Source organism: Fragaria vesca, unplaced genomic scaffold, assembly GCF_000184155.1.
Source record: "Fragaria vesca subsp. vesca unplaced genomic scaffold, FraVesHawaii_1.0 scf0512928, whole genome shotgun sequence".
Classification (NCBI taxonomy): domain Eukaryota; kingdom Viridiplantae; phylum Streptophyta; class Magnoliopsida; order Rosales; family Rosaceae; genus Fragaria; species Fragaria vesca.
In genome coordinates, this window is record NW_004443385.1 from 1 (window position 1) to 14,896 (window position 14,896).

The window sequence follows — 14,896 nt, forward strand, 5'->3', positions numbered from 1 at the left end:
TATANANATATTATATATATATATATATATATATATATATATATATATATCGAGGCCTAGACCATATTGGCAAGCCCGTAGACGAGTTTTGAGGGTTTCTTAACCCTAACCACAGCAGAAAAGAAGGGGAGGACATGTAGATTGGAAGAGGTCAGTGATCTCTGATCATCAGAACCTCCATAGTTGCAGACTCGCACAAGGAAGCCGCCAAGCCATTACTGATCTCTCCATCATCCTCGGTTTACCTTTCCTTTATCATCCACGGTTCTGGTTTCGGTTGGAAGAGGCTGGTTGCTTGAAAAAAGACATGTCCATAAATAATATGCAAAGCAACATATCCATGTTGTGGAATGTCATTGATAGTTTCAAATGCAAGCAATCAAATTAGTAAACAAAAACAACAATTAGGACACCACATTCTCAGTTTTCAAATGTACGTAGTGTATGTTCAAAAACAACAAAAAGCAATACATTGTTTGAATGTATAACCACCTACTTTAAATAATGGAATGATGACGGATAGAATTATACTGACCTTTTTAAAGTGAAACTTGTGAAGGCCTTCTTCTGGTACCCCAACTTGTTATTTAAACCTTTTAGTAGCTTCGAATATGACTGCCAATGAACATGCATATGCAAAGTTTCAACTGATGAACTGGCTATGAAAATCCAAAGATATCAAAGAAATGGAGAATTTGATAATGTAAACCTGTATTTGTCACATCGGTTCCTATAAACACAATGCTTTTCTGTATTTGATAATAATTATTGCTCTTGGTTCTGCTGTAGTGCATCAGTATATAACAACTCTTTGCAATCAGCCCTGTGTTTGGGATGATATTTTTCCCAGTTGTCCTGCATTAATTAACGTACTCAGATGGGAGTCGTCCTCATCATCTCTGAAAATGAGAAAGTTTTCACAAAAGGAATAAACCATACCACCAAGTCCTTCTCCTCATCAGAATCAACTTGATCATCATCATCAGAAGGTTCACTGGTGCGGTTCTCTGCACGGATTAGCTTCATACAAACTTTTTCATTGGGAGGCACTATAAGGTGGACCCCGCAGCTTTTAAAGCGGTCGGTTTTGTGTCTCTCTAGAAGAAGAACGACTCGACAGGTAAAGGGTGGCAGGGGACGCATATAACCACGTGGCCACAATTCAGTGAATGGAATGTAGCGCACCCATACATGATCCGACTCTCTTGAACCAACATAATATGCTTCTCCACGAGAATGCAAAACCCTCATTTCATTGATGTGAATCATCAACTCAAAACAACAACGATGTTGTCTATCAACAGCAACATAGAGAGCCAATCCTGTGTTGTTGTCCCATTTGAAATTTGGGAGTGCTACAATCCAAAACTCAAACCGTCGATGCCTCATGAAATCCATTTGACAACTGAACCATTTTGGAATCTTGCATCTTGGAACTGTAAATCTGATTGTGAATCTAGATAGCTGAGAAGATATGAGTCGAGAGAAGAGACCATCATCTTCCTTGCTTGCCACCATCTCAGCCAATAAATTTTGATAGAGTCTCCAGCAATTAGTCAAGTCCATCTCCTTGATCATTTGTGATTCTTTACGCTCCAAAATTTTTGACAGCTTCGAAATTCTTTCCAACGATACGCAATCGCTCGCATCCAACTTTGTAATCAGTGGTGGAAGCTCGGGAATTTCCACGAGCCTCGTGCAGCCTCTCAAAGTGAGTATTGACAAGTTGGCAAATTCCTTGATGCATCCATTCGGGAAGAGTAACAAAGAGCCATCCGGATAAATTAAGATCAACTAAAGTGGACCCCAAAAAATCAATTTTAGATGAATGACATCCTGGTAAATAGTCACCCCTATCATGTGAGCCACCTTAGTTGGGAATGTCACGAGTTTTGGGCACTCCACCAAGTCAAAGTTCTTCAACTTTTGCAGTTCATAAATGCTGCGAGGTATATCTGTGAGGTCTCTCAGTCACTTAAACTCAACTCTTCAAGGTTGATTAGATACCGAATGGATGACGGCAATGTTTTGATGCCAGTGAACCATAGACTCAAAGATGTCATGCATTTCATCTCTTCCACAATTTCAGGGAAACTCTCCAGCTTACTGCAAAGCTCAAGATTAAGTTCTTGGAGGGATCTCCAGTTGACTTCTGGAGGCAGCTCCGCAAGGTTATAGCAGTTGTAAAGATCCAGCTTAACCAGCTTTTCGAGGTATCCAACCGAAGGGTGAACCATCTCTAAACTTGTACAGAAACTTAGATCCAGCGACTCCAAGTTCGGGCTTCCAGACATATCGGGGATTTGTGTTAGGAATTCGCATTCACTCAATTTCAAGGATGTCAGATTCTGCATACTCTGTCATACAAAAGAATAAATATTGAATAGTAAATTGGTAATGTCGGAAGAATTTAATAACGCAAAGTGTTGAAAATTTATTAATACCTTGAATACTCCTCCAAGACGTGTTATGCAGCTGCCAGGCATATTAAGTTGTACCACTTTCTGCAGCTGCCAGGCATATTAAGTTGTACCACTTTCTTCATATCAAAATCGGAGGACAAATATTCCAGAGGACATTCAGGCCAATCAAGTAACCGCAACTGATTCGGGTAATGCTCGACCTTTCCAACAAACTGCCTATTGACGTTTATAAAGATTTTAAGATTTTTCATATTTTTGAAGCATTTAGGACTCAACTCTATCTCATCTGTTGTAGGCATCTTTACAATTATGCCTTCAATTTTACTTGTTCCCTAGTATGAAAAATATGTTTTGGCCACGATCCTCAGCAGGGGTAGAGAGGTAACTTGTGCTACCAAAAGTAAATTAGGGTTTGCAGGGCGTGCCACCGCGCGGACGCGGAACGAGAACGGTGCGCGTTCTTGACTTCTAATCAGGCGAAGTAGAGCTCCGGTGTCACCTCGCGGGCGAGGAATTACAAGCAAACTATCTAGTCACCTGTGAATCGATACTCACTGCTGGGGTGAGCAGAGCAACAATTGGGAAAGAGAGGCGAGTCCAGACGGGCTCTGAGATCTAAGGCGAGGTGCACTTAGAACTTAGGGTTTCGAGGATGCTCGAAGATTTGCAGTTGTTTTGTATGATTGATTGTGCGTTTGTTCGTTGTGTCGAGCTCCCTTATATAGCGATCCGCAAGCAATTCGCAGAGACCTAATCACAACCCATTTCGGACTCAGCAATTAGAATTCCACAAGGATACGACCAGCTCGCGAGCCGCGCGATCCATGCAACACGTGTCCAAAACAGACTTCGCCTAGGTCTCGCTCACCGCCCCGCATCATCTCACTGTAGCGTCGTACGCGAACTCGAACACTAAGCGATCCTATCCCGCGGAGTACTACAATCCATTTCCAACTCTACCTCGCCATGCACTGTAGAATCCTACACGAACCAGAACAAAGGATCCCGTGAGGACATCGAATCCCACGGGGTATCAGAATCCTTGCACAACTCCAGCTCGCGTGTTGCCAGACTCCGCCACCCTTCGTGGGCTTCGCATTAAAAAAAAGGCCACAGGTACTGGCCCAAATGTTATCCAAAACGTACCCCGAGTCTTGGACCAAAAATACCCACTCGGCTCAAACAAAATATGCAATTGAATTAGCAAAACAAATATTCATATCCTATTATATAATCAACATAAACATATAGTACATGTTATCCTGATATCGGTTGTCAAATTGGAATAAACACATATGATTCTTGTGTTTGTGTGTGTGTGTCTGCGCATATGGGAACTACTTGCTCTGTTTTTTGTTAGAACGTCCTGCACATCCTTATAATACCACAATCTGCTTCGCTCACCGGCCTCCGTAGACTCTTGCAGAACTTTAACTTTCCCCATCTCTTCTAGCAAATCATGCATGCGAATATCACCAAATATACCAACAGATAAGAGAGCCTTTTGTTCAAGAACTTTAATGCTATGCTCGGGGGTGATGCGGTCACAACTTTCAAGAATTTGTATCACGTCGTTTATGTTCCAACCTTTGAAGAAACATGCAATGTCAAGGAAAACAGTTCGCGCTGCATCTTGCAGTCCATCATAACTGATTAAGAGAATATCTTGAATGCTTTTAGGAGGATCTTTTTTAAAACCATCTAACATAGCTCGCCATTTCTGTACAGAGGTATCACGTAGTTGCGAACCTAAAACTTCCAGTGCTAGTGGAACGCCTTCAGCATAGTTAACAACTTCATTAACTATCGGTTTCTCATCAGCATCCAATTTCTCAATATCCAACAAGGCATTTGAACTGAAGAGCTCAAGAGCTTCTTGAAGACCTAGTCCATGAACATCGTGTATTGGTTTTACTCCATGAATAGTCAATAAACTCTTATCTCTTGTTGTTATGATGACTCTGCTGCCGCGACCAAACCAATCATTATTCCCAGCTAGTTTCTTTAACTGGTCCAAACTATCCACATCGTCAACGACTAAAAGAATCTTTTTATGTTGCATCCTTTTACGCAACAATGTGGTTCCTTCATGAACATTGTTGATTATCGATTCTTTCTGCCCTACAATGCTAGAGAGAATAATATTTTGCAGGTTAACCAAACCTCTAGGTTGCTCTGAGCCTTCTCTAACATTTGCTAAAAAACACCAACCATCAAACTTATGAGCAATTGCATTGTAGACAGCTTTAGCAATTGTTGTCTTCCCAATTCCACCAATTCCCCATATTCCGACCATGCGTACATCACTTCCCCCAACATCTAAAATTTCAAGCATATGTTTTACCCGCGAGTCTAGCTCAACTTGGCACTCTGGCGTATCCAAATAGGTAGGTTCATATACTTGTGCGAACATATCGGAGATCTTTTCAACAATTTTATCAATAAATTCATATTCGTACCTGTTGCATTAGAATCAAATGAAACATTTAAAAGATTATGAAAAAAAAGAAAAAAGAGAGAAGGTACTGTTTAATAACCAGTTAACCACACACCTAAAATCAATGCCCGATCTAATAACCACACAAACTAGCAATAGAGTGATTAAGGAAAGTAAATTAAGCGCATAACATACCCGCCAAAGAAAGTCCACGGACACCTTGCCTATGCCATCTTTGTATCTGCATTCAAGATCTGCATGCGACTCACCAAATTTACCACTTTGGTGTCTTACGTCAGAGAGATCCACTTTGTAAAAGATTGGCTGAACCATTTGGTTCTTTAATCTTTTACATTCAAGGATATAAACCAGTTCTTCCAAACACCACTTTGAGGATGCATAGTTTTCAGAGAAGACAATGAGAGAGAGCTTTGACTCTTCAATGGCTCGGAGAAGTGCTTGTGATATTTCCTCTCCTCTTGTAAGATCAATATCTATGAAAGTCTTGATCCCCATTCGAACCGAACTGTTGTACAAATGACCTGTAAAACCGTCGCGTGTATCCTCGCCTCTGAAACTCAGAAACACATCATGTCTCTGTGAACGGGTGGGAGGAGCAGAGGAGAAAGACGAAGAGGCTCTCAATTGGATGGCCATGGAATCTGGCTTAGCTCGCTGATGGAATGAAGAATGAGCAGAAGAGGAAGAGGCTCTCAGAAATAGGTAGACTTCAATGTCAAGTTAAGGGCGTGTAAGATGAAACGAAACTTCCAAGAAAAAGAAGAAAAGGCAATGAGGGTCAAATGACTCGAATCTAATAATTCATTTGGTTGATAGGTAGAGCAATTGGCAGTTTTCACCATTTGGTGGTAAAACTGTAAACGAATGATGGAACAAGCTAGGTTGAAGCAAATTAATCCTACTCCACATGACTACCAAGTAGAAGCAATCGTAAAATAGCACTTCAAGACTTGATTGGCTTGATGCATTCTTTCTTGGACTCAATGGACTGAAGGGAAAAACATAAGAGCGAGTCGTACCACACTAATTTCATCATCCCAGCTGAACGTAGCAGCGGTAGCACCTCTCCGTAAAATTCAAACAGAACATTGCGGCCAAAACAAATTCTAGAATGAACTTGAATATTTTTTCTTGGATGATAAGAATAAATATGAAAAGTTCATAAGATATGGATTTATTTATACACAGACTTAGAACAAAGGTCGACACAGGTAAATCCCTGCTATTTGTTCTTCTACAGTCTGACATACGTAGTTTTTCATCAATGAAAGAGCAGGCGATCGAAAATTTGGGAAAATGATGTAGCAAGATATATCCAGTAGTTGCTTGCAGCTGTGTTCTCATACTTGTCCACCCTTTGCCTCACTGTAAAGTTTTTCAACTCGCTCCTGCAGATGGATATAGTTCAATATACATATTTAGGATTAACTTACCAAAGTTCTAAGATTATCTTATTCAAGTTGCTAGAAATATTATACCTTGTAATATTTGAGTAATTGTGGTCTTTTCAGTTTGAAAGTTGGAGTCATGAGATCCCTCTCTATGTCAAAGGGGTTTGGTTCCAAATGAACTGCTTTTAACAACTCAAACCCTCGAAGCTGCAATGTAAAAGTCTTTTAAGTCAGATGAGTATACATTATTAACATAGCATGAATTTAGCAGCAGGGATGGAGCACATACTTGCTGTTTCTGACCCGTACTATTGAGCTCATCCAATATGTATTTCCTTGCCTTCAGGTTTTGACACAATGATTTGTAGTCATCGGTCAAATTATGCTCAGCAGCCCAGTCCTCCAAGGCCTTTCTGTCTGGAACAACCACAGCAACAAGAAATGACTCGAAGCTGTTCCCATAAACCCATATCTGCAACCAGATGAAAGTTAAGGTGTTAGGATATCTGTCTGTAACTTCAAATAAGAATTATAAGATGAAAGAAGGATAGAGGACACTAGCACAAAATTGAACTCTAGCTGAAAGATGAACACAGTCATTTATTGATTAGTTAAAGGTAAGTCTTGTTATTTATCACACATGGAATACAGGCAAAAAAGAAGGGTCTCTGGGTTTCTGTTTGTCACTTCAAATAACAAGAAAGAAGGGTAATGGACACTAGCGCAAATTCAAATTCTAGCAGAAAGATGAACAAAAATTCATTTATTGATGAATTAAAGGAAAGTCTTGTTATTTATCACACATAGAATACAGAAGTTAGCGAGATACCGATGCGATAAGAGGGCATTGCAAGTATTTGCTTTCAATGCTTTCCACAGCAACATATTCCCCTTGAGACAGTTTAAATATGTTCTTTTTCCTGTCTATAACTTTCATTGCTCCATTCGGCTGCCATTCTCCAATATCACCTGTGATCCATCCACTTAAATTGAATCATCAACAAAAAATTTGAAGGCGTCCTCTTGAAAACATAACCAAATGATCGAGTATCAACCAAGAATGTACTTCATGTCTAGTACTGCAGACAGTTACCTGTATGGAACCACTCATCAATAAGGACTTCATCAGTTAGATCTTGTCGCTTGTGGTAACCAGAAAACAGGGTTTTTCCTCTTAGGCAAATCTCTCCACGTGGCACGCTAGAAAGTGCATCATATCCCAGTTCTGGGACCGACTCAAGCCGCGCTTCAATAGTTGTCAGGGGGACACCAACAGTTCCAATCATAGGATAAATATTGCCAATGGATGTAAAACACCCACCACAGCTTTCAGTAAGGCCTACACGATTATTTAACAAATTGATGACATGCAGTTCTCTTCTTTTCATATATATATGCTTCGGAAGATAACTTAGAAACTTAAGTTCATTTGAATGGGTACAAAAGCTTTCATACTCGACATCTCATAGGTGAAGGACTTGTACTATGAAATAAGTTGAGAAAACCCAGTGAGTTAGATACTTAACCTTGTATAATTTCCGGAATCTTCACTATGATTAACTAATTTAAGTAAATGATTTTTATATTCATCATGACAAACAGTCAGCCATACCATATCCTTGTGATAAGGTGCTGCAGCTGGTGACCCTCAAAAATTCCTCCACATGCCTGGGCAAAGGCGCAGCACCAGACAGCATTATTCGAACTCGTCCTCCTAGCGCTTGTTTTATCTGCACAAACAACACAGTTTGTTAGTAACGCATATGTAAACCAGCTATTTCAAGAATAGATAGGTGAAGGAGAGAATGACTGACTGACCTTGTGAAACACAAGCTTGTCCAAGAGAGGTGCCGCTTTTTCTTGGGGTAGGCCCTTCTCCAGATTTGTCAACTTGCTGCCATAAAAATATTAATCAGTTTATAATAGGAAAACAAATGCAAATAAAAAAGGCACTCTTAGTGAGACGTACTAGTTATATGCATAGTGGAAAAGGGTCTTCCTCAGCAGACCACCAGATGAAACTTTACCAACAATACCTTCAGAAGCAATATTTAAGAAAGATATTAGCAACAAAGAAATTCAAAGACATATATGTATACAGTTCAAATTAATGAAGCTGTTTTACCGGTGTATATACGATCATAAACTCGAGGAACCCCACAAAAAATAGTAGGCTTTAGTTCCTGAAGATCTTCCAGTAAAAACCTGACATCCTGCAAGTCGAACGGCAGTCACATTGGGCAGAGGTTGAAGTTAGAAAGTATGGAAGGTAATACCAATCAAGTTTAATAAGGAAACTCAAGAAAAGAACATAGCAAGCATGACACATCTACTTACGCCTCGCCAGAAGCCTATTGAGGATCCCTTGTAGATGCAATAGCTCTCGATTATTTGATCATATATATGGGCCAACGGAAGAAACGAAAAATAGGAATCTTCTTCGTTACACTGTAATAGAATTTATTTTAGGCCAGTAGTCAATAAATTGCAATCAGGGAAACGTAAAATGTTAATTGAGTTCTGTAACTAAACTTCATAAAAATATAACCCTTAACCATTTATGTAAAGTACTTCAACAGAGTTACTTTAATACAGGATGACTTTACTCAAAATTGTATCAGTTCAATTCCCTAAGTTTAATTTAATTAGTTGGTAGAAAATCTGTAACTTGATGGCCAACTACAAAGCTTTCAACATAATTTGATCTACTATGGAGTACGGATCCAACTTCTGTCAAAATAAAGATATGAATTTCCCCTAGTTGAGGGTAACTGTACAACCTCAACTTTTATCAATCATGTCTTGACAACAGTAACACATATTGAAGATGTCACAATACACTTCAAGTGCTCACTAAATTGGATTGCATACACAAGATTTAAATTTTTGTCTTGGCATGATAGCATTTTGAACAGGCACCGCATCTGTATGGAAGCAGGATAAGGATTGCAATTTACATTTAAGAATGAGGAAAAAATTTCATATTGATAATGCTACAAAATCCAAAGAGTATTTGGCCTAACGGCCTCTTTGTATAAGGTCACAAAACTACAAAATCTCCATACCAAAACATGTTCTCTTCTAGTTTATTTGCCTGACATAAAAATTTGCACCAGACCAAACACAGGTATAGGCATGGTGAAAATTAATCACCAGACTGCACCCAAAATAGCTCATGCCAAGTTACAGGAGCTATTTTGCGTCTTGTTTTTTTCTTCTTCTTTTTCTTTTACAGAGGCATAATAAGCATTCATTGAGAAACATCAAGACAGAATATTTTAACAAGCTAGAAAATTGAAGATGTTAACTGTGTTAAGTTATTTACCACTCTATCTGTTAGGAAGAGTATATGGTCTGTTGACAATACTTCTGACATTAATGCTGCATTAGTAACAATTACGCCTTTTGGTTCGCCAGTTGTTCCACTTGTATACATTATTGTGCAAACAGCAGTCCTCTGTTTTGGAGGTAGTTCACAATTTGAGTTTCCCTGAGACAATGAGAGACAATTGTGATTTTATATGGTTGCATGTTGATGGCCAATACTTTACTGGAAACAAAAACTTATATGAGAAATTAGTGTTGGGAAGTTACCAACTGAGAGAATTCCTCCCATGAAAAGCAAGACACCCCCAGGTCTTCTGCTTCCTTCTTTTGAGTGCTAGAAACATTTGTGAAGCTGACAATTGCTGGACAGCACAGATGATGTATATTTAGACACAATCCTAACAACTTAGACCTCAAATTTGAAGTATTTCCAAGGAAATAGTATATGACCTACTTTTTAAATGAGTGAAACAGTTTGGGAGGCATGATATAATCTGCAGAAAGAATTATGATAATGACATCAGTGGCTTCAACGTTCAAATAAATATCTAGTTATGATAGTTACACGATAGTTTGGAAAATAACTCACAGCAGGGATTTTGTTCTCTTGAACAAAAGCTATTGAAACTTCAGCATGGTTGATGATGAACTCAACTGCATTAGCACCTGCAACATAAACCATGAAATGTCAATCAAATAAATTTTAAGTATCTCCCTTGACCCCCCACAACTTAATTTCCCAAAACTTCCCCTTATACCTGTAGAATTCTAAAACTATTTGGCATGTTTGGTGATTGGCTACTAAATTTTTGATGTGGCTAGCACGCAAAACTCGGTACACTTCTGTAGTTTCCAACAGAACCCTTAAGTTGTTGCAAAGAGTCCGATAGGAAACAACTAAGCATTCAGTAGCCAGCAGCTCAAATCCAGATTTATAAATGACAGTGATGTGGTAGATTTTAAAAATGAAAAAGTTCAGACAATTTAAAATTTCCATTCAACTCCCTACCATTGAAGTTCACTATCTGCCACTGGAAAATAATACAATGCACTAAGAATTAGAAAAAAAAAAAAAAAAAAAAAAAACGAAAAGAAAAGGAAGATACCGAGGGTGTCATAAAGTGGAACGTATGTGATAGCCTGGCTGTTACAGGCCTGCAAAACAACAACACAAAGTCATAAGGCTAAAAAGCCGCAATTTTTCTTGAAATTCAGTCCCCAATTTCAGATTCAGTTGTTCAATACTTCAACTAGTCCCAAACATGGGCACTCACCAGTCAACATAATATCCACAAATACGAAAAGGAAAAACATTACAGTATTATTACCTCCATTGCAATAATCCATTTGGGGCAATTTGATCCATATATACCACATCGATCTCCCTGCAAACATTAAAACACATAAAAATGCAATCTTTGTTCCATTTCATAGTTACTAGTCTCATAAAAATGTTGTACATAAATTCACAAGTGGACAGGAGTGTCTTACAGGATTGACACCACGGCTTCTGATGGCTGAACCCATTTGAATGGCTGCATCATACACCTCTTGATATGTAGTCCACACATAGGGACCTGCCTGTCATTTACATTCAACAAAATCCAAAATTGAGCTCCTGGGTTTCAATGGGTTGCTGCCATTGCTTAAATGGAGATGAAAGGTACCTTCTTTTCGCTGACTTGGCGTTGACCAAGCATTCGAGCACTTGGGTTCCTCTTAACAGAGTCACTGCCATTGGAAAACAGAGTTTCAGCCTTCAACTCAAACTAAGAATTTGAATCGAATCGGAGTATCAGACCAGTGAGCCTTTAACTGTGTTTCATACTCATTGCTACACATTGGTATTTATGATAATGTCACTCGTAGCGATCAACAGGCCTATCAGCTCAGCTGGTTAGAGCGTAGTGCTAATAACGCGGAGGTCACAGGTTCGAAACCTGTATGGGCCATTCTATCCATTTGAAATTTTAGATTCCTTCTCTTTTTTGGGATTTTTACCATTGTTGTTTTCAAGGCTAATTTGACCATTTTTCTGATAACTTCGTCCGACTAAGAACTAACATAATCAAGTATGAAACGCATGAAATTACTTTGGATCATTGCATGAATAGTTTCCTGAGAAATTAACTTGTAATTACAATTCATGTGACACTCGATTTAACGTACAATATCAATCAATCCCATAACGACATAACGCACAAGAACAAGTGACATCAAATATACCTGAGAAACTGCCACGGTGAGTCCAACCCCTCCGGCAACTCCAACAGCCCATCTTTTGCATAAATGCTCCGATACACCGGCCCCGCCGACGGCCTTCCATCAGCTGCCGGCCTCGCCTCCTCCACCTTCACCGCAAACTGATCCATCTTACCCTTTAAATCTGATCAAAACTACGTATACCACCCACCAAGCTAAGCTCAAAGAATGCCGAACCGAGTCTGATAGATATATATAGACTTCAGAACAAGTAAAACATGAAGATGGAGCTAGCGAGCGACTTGGTGAAGATAACCAGAAACAGAAAAGAGAGGTGGTGGAAGGGTTGATTCAGCTGAGAGTAATAAATTGCTACAATATCTGTCTGCTGAATATAGCAACCAATTTATAGGGCCTTTATGAGGGAGTGTTGATGAAGCTAGCTGGATTCATATGCAGGTTAGAGAAATATAGGTGGGAAAATAAAACTGTTAGTAGGACTGCATTTAAAATGGTAGATGAGTTTGGTGAAAGTTGTTAAGCTAGCACTCGGAGTACTTTTGTTTCTGAGTTTCTAATTAGTAAAGAATGTAATTAAGAGTAATGCAAACAAACATCCCTCATATACAACACAAATTAAATCAAAATACGATGAGAGATCACTAAGACACTAACCTGATGATCATGTTTGACAATATTGTTTGATCAATTGTAATAACAATAATCTTGCCTCGTATAAAAGTTGAAGATCAATTCCATAACCTAGCTATTAAAGAATTCCTTGTGAAACATAAATTCATCTCCGTGAGGCATACCGTACTTTGTCTAAGTAGCTAACTATTTTGCACGTAGGATCCCAACATGCAAATTAAGACTACTATAAACACACATTCACACTTTTGTTTGATAATGCGAAGACACTCGTACAGTTACTACTATTAGACGACTCAATAGTTAAAACTACGTACGTTTATGAGGAGGAGGAGATGAAGATTATATGGTTTCTCAGTCCGGTTTGATTTGGTGAGATGGGTTTGTTTTCCTACATACCATACTACCATAGATTGGTTCTCTTGTTGCTGGAAATAATAGATTGGTGACACCATGCAATGGAGCATCAGGTGTAAATTTGATATAAGTGTACATTGTTGACTTGTTGTGCATGCACAAGAGGGACCGTGGAGAGCAATGTATACTTGATCAACAACGATCGATGCTAACATTTCTACTGGGAAGATTTGGTGATTTGTCAGAAAAGAAAATTGTTATAAATGTATCATGGAATCGTATGGGTAAACACATTGAAACAGAATCTGCAATATGTAACCCGTCTAAAAGAATTTACTTTGACATCTATCTACGTAGTTGTGTAGACGCATAAAATTTAATAAGAATAATAATCATTAAATTATGTGGACGACGCATGGGTCCGACAAATTGCATACATGGCTCATGAGTTGGCAAAGTTGAAAAGTCGTCGGACTTGACACGTGGGTCAGTCGACAACAAAATCGTCAATCCCGACTAAACTCAAATATTAAATGTCAATCGATCAATAATCAGATATCAATTAAATTAAATCGATTATCGAATAGGAAGTCGGACATTTAATCAAATTGGTGAAATACCTTATCGGTCATAATTAAATCGATTAATTAAGACTGACTGATTTAATTATGGTAAATTGAATAATTGAATCAATTAATCAAAAGTGATTGATTTAATTATAGGGAAAATGTCCATTTAGTACTAATTTAAACCCCTCATTTCCCATTCCAATGATAATCTTTTTCATTAGCCCATTCCAATATAAGGTAACCATTTTTATGCCCAAATACACAAATATTTACTAAAGTCTTAATAAACCTTATTATTTTAAGACTATTTTACCCTCACCCCTTAAACATGTATAGAGAGAGAAAGTGGAAGAAAGAGAATAATTGGCCGGAACCTCACTGGACTCCGGTCACCGGCCGCCGGACTCCGGTCATCAGAATTTCTCGACCGTCGGACTCCGGTCACCGGAATTTCCTCAGTAACCAGTTACTGACCCCCAATAACCAGTTACTGAACCCCAGTAACCAGTTAATGACCAATTACTGACACCCAGTAACCAGTTATTGACCCCCAATAACTAGTTACTGACCAGTTAGTGACACCCAGAAACTAGTTACTGACCCCTAGTAACTGAGTTACTTTGGTCACCGGCCGTCAGAACTGAGTTACTGACCCCCAATAATTGAGTAATAATTCCCTAAATGGCTATTGACCCCCAGTAACTCGAGTTACTGACCCTCAGTAATCAAGTCACTGACACCCAGTAATCTGCAACTGACCCTAATAATCATGTTAAAATATACTTTCTGTTCAAATATCACTCTATTATGATTTCTAAACTAAAAATTTGCAAAACAAAACAGCATATTAAATTCGCACATTTATAGTCTTCTTTGTACTGCAAACTCATAGAAATCCTCAATTACAATATATAGCTAACAGACTCAGTTAGCTAGCTCCCTGTCAATACCTCCCAAGTGTTTTTTTGACACAGCAAAAATTCAAAACTCAATCCACCACTAGAATTACAAAGCCAAGAAAACAAACTCCACACCACAAATTAATTGACTTGTTTAACAGCCACAAAACAAGCTATAGTTTGAAATGATTATATTAATTGACTCACGACATAATATAATCATTTCAAACTATACAAATGGAAAAGAGTCAAAGATCTATTAACCACTACTTTAAACAGATGACATACATGGAATAAGAGATTTCCTTAATTTGAGTCATTGAAGGCTCGCGGTGGCTTCTCCTTGTGCTCCGAGGCCACCTGGAAGCTCTTAGAGTTCAATTGTCACGAGTCGTCACTCGTCGACATCGCCAAAATCTCACAGCAACGACTGAGCCTCGTCGTGCTCGGAGGGGACCGGCAACGCCATTTCCCGATTCATAGAGAGCTAGCCCGGCGGAGACGAAAGCAGAAGGTGCGATCGACGATCGACGACGGACGGCAGCCGCCATGCGTCTTTGTATCTGTGTCGTCGCCCGAGAAAGAGGTCCTGCTCACGAAGACGACGATGTCTCGTGGC

General features: G+C 39.0%; 4 protein-coding genes and 1 non-coding gene across 5 annotated transcripts; 1 reads left to right on the plus strand and 4 right to left on the minus strand.

Moving 5' to 3' along the window:
* Positions 1-765: 765 nt before the first annotated feature.
* On the minus strand, positions 766-1,518 carry LOC101297106. Its single transcript, XM_004309393.1, has 2 exons — positions 940-1,518; positions 766-855 (listed from the first exon to the last, which is right to left on the minus strand). Exons 1-2 carry the CDS (start codon positions 1,516-1,518, stop codon positions 766-768), a joined length of 669 nt encoding a protein of 222 aa, XP_004309441.1.
* A 449-nt stretch (positions 1,519-1,967) lies between these two features.
* On the minus strand, positions 1,968-4,719 carry LOC101297397 (TMV resistance protein N-like). The gene is made up of 3 exons (XM_004309394.1): positions 3,809-4,719; positions 2,534-2,639; positions 1,968-2,357 (listed from the first exon to the last, which is right to left on the minus strand). Exons 1-3 carry the CDS (start codon positions 4,717-4,719, stop codon positions 1,968-1,970), a joined length of 1,407 nt encoding a protein of 468 aa, XP_004309442.1.
* Positions 4,720-4,776: 57 nt separating this feature from the next.
* Positions 4,777-5,517, minus strand: LOC101296536 (TMV resistance protein N-like). Its single transcript, XM_004309391.1, has 2 exons — positions 5,056-5,517; positions 4,777-4,882 (listed from the first exon to the last, which is right to left on the minus strand). Exons 1-2 carry the CDS (start codon positions 5,515-5,517, stop codon positions 4,871-4,873), a joined length of 474 nt encoding a protein of 157 aa, XP_004309439.1. The 3' UTR covers positions 4,777-4,870.
* A 137-nt stretch (positions 5,518-5,654) lies between these two features.
* On the minus strand, positions 5,655-12,180 carry LOC101296826 (long chain acyl-CoA synthetase 2-like). Its single transcript, XM_004309392.1, has 19 exons — positions 11,826-12,180; positions 11,267-11,330; positions 11,091-11,180; positions 10,928-10,984; positions 10,706-10,754; positions 10,189-10,265; positions 10,054-10,093; positions 9,867-9,961; positions 9,598-9,762; positions 8,610-8,720; positions 8,398-8,485; positions 8,242-8,308; positions 8,091-8,166; positions 7,885-8,002; positions 7,366-7,611; positions 7,102-7,241; positions 6,562-6,744; positions 6,360-6,479; positions 5,655-6,269 (listed from the first exon to the last, which is right to left on the minus strand). The coding sequence occupies exons 1-19, from the start codon at positions 11,969-11,971 to the stop codon at positions 6,222-6,224; spliced, it is 1,980 nt and encodes a 659-aa protein (XP_004309440.1). The 5' UTR covers positions 11,972-12,180; the 3' UTR covers positions 5,655-6,221.
* On the plus strand, positions 11,478-11,551 carry TRNAI-AAU. Its single transcript has one exon. It is a non-coding gene; the product is annotated as a tRNA-Ile (tRNA).
* Positions 12,181-14,896: the final 2,716 nt, after the last annotated feature.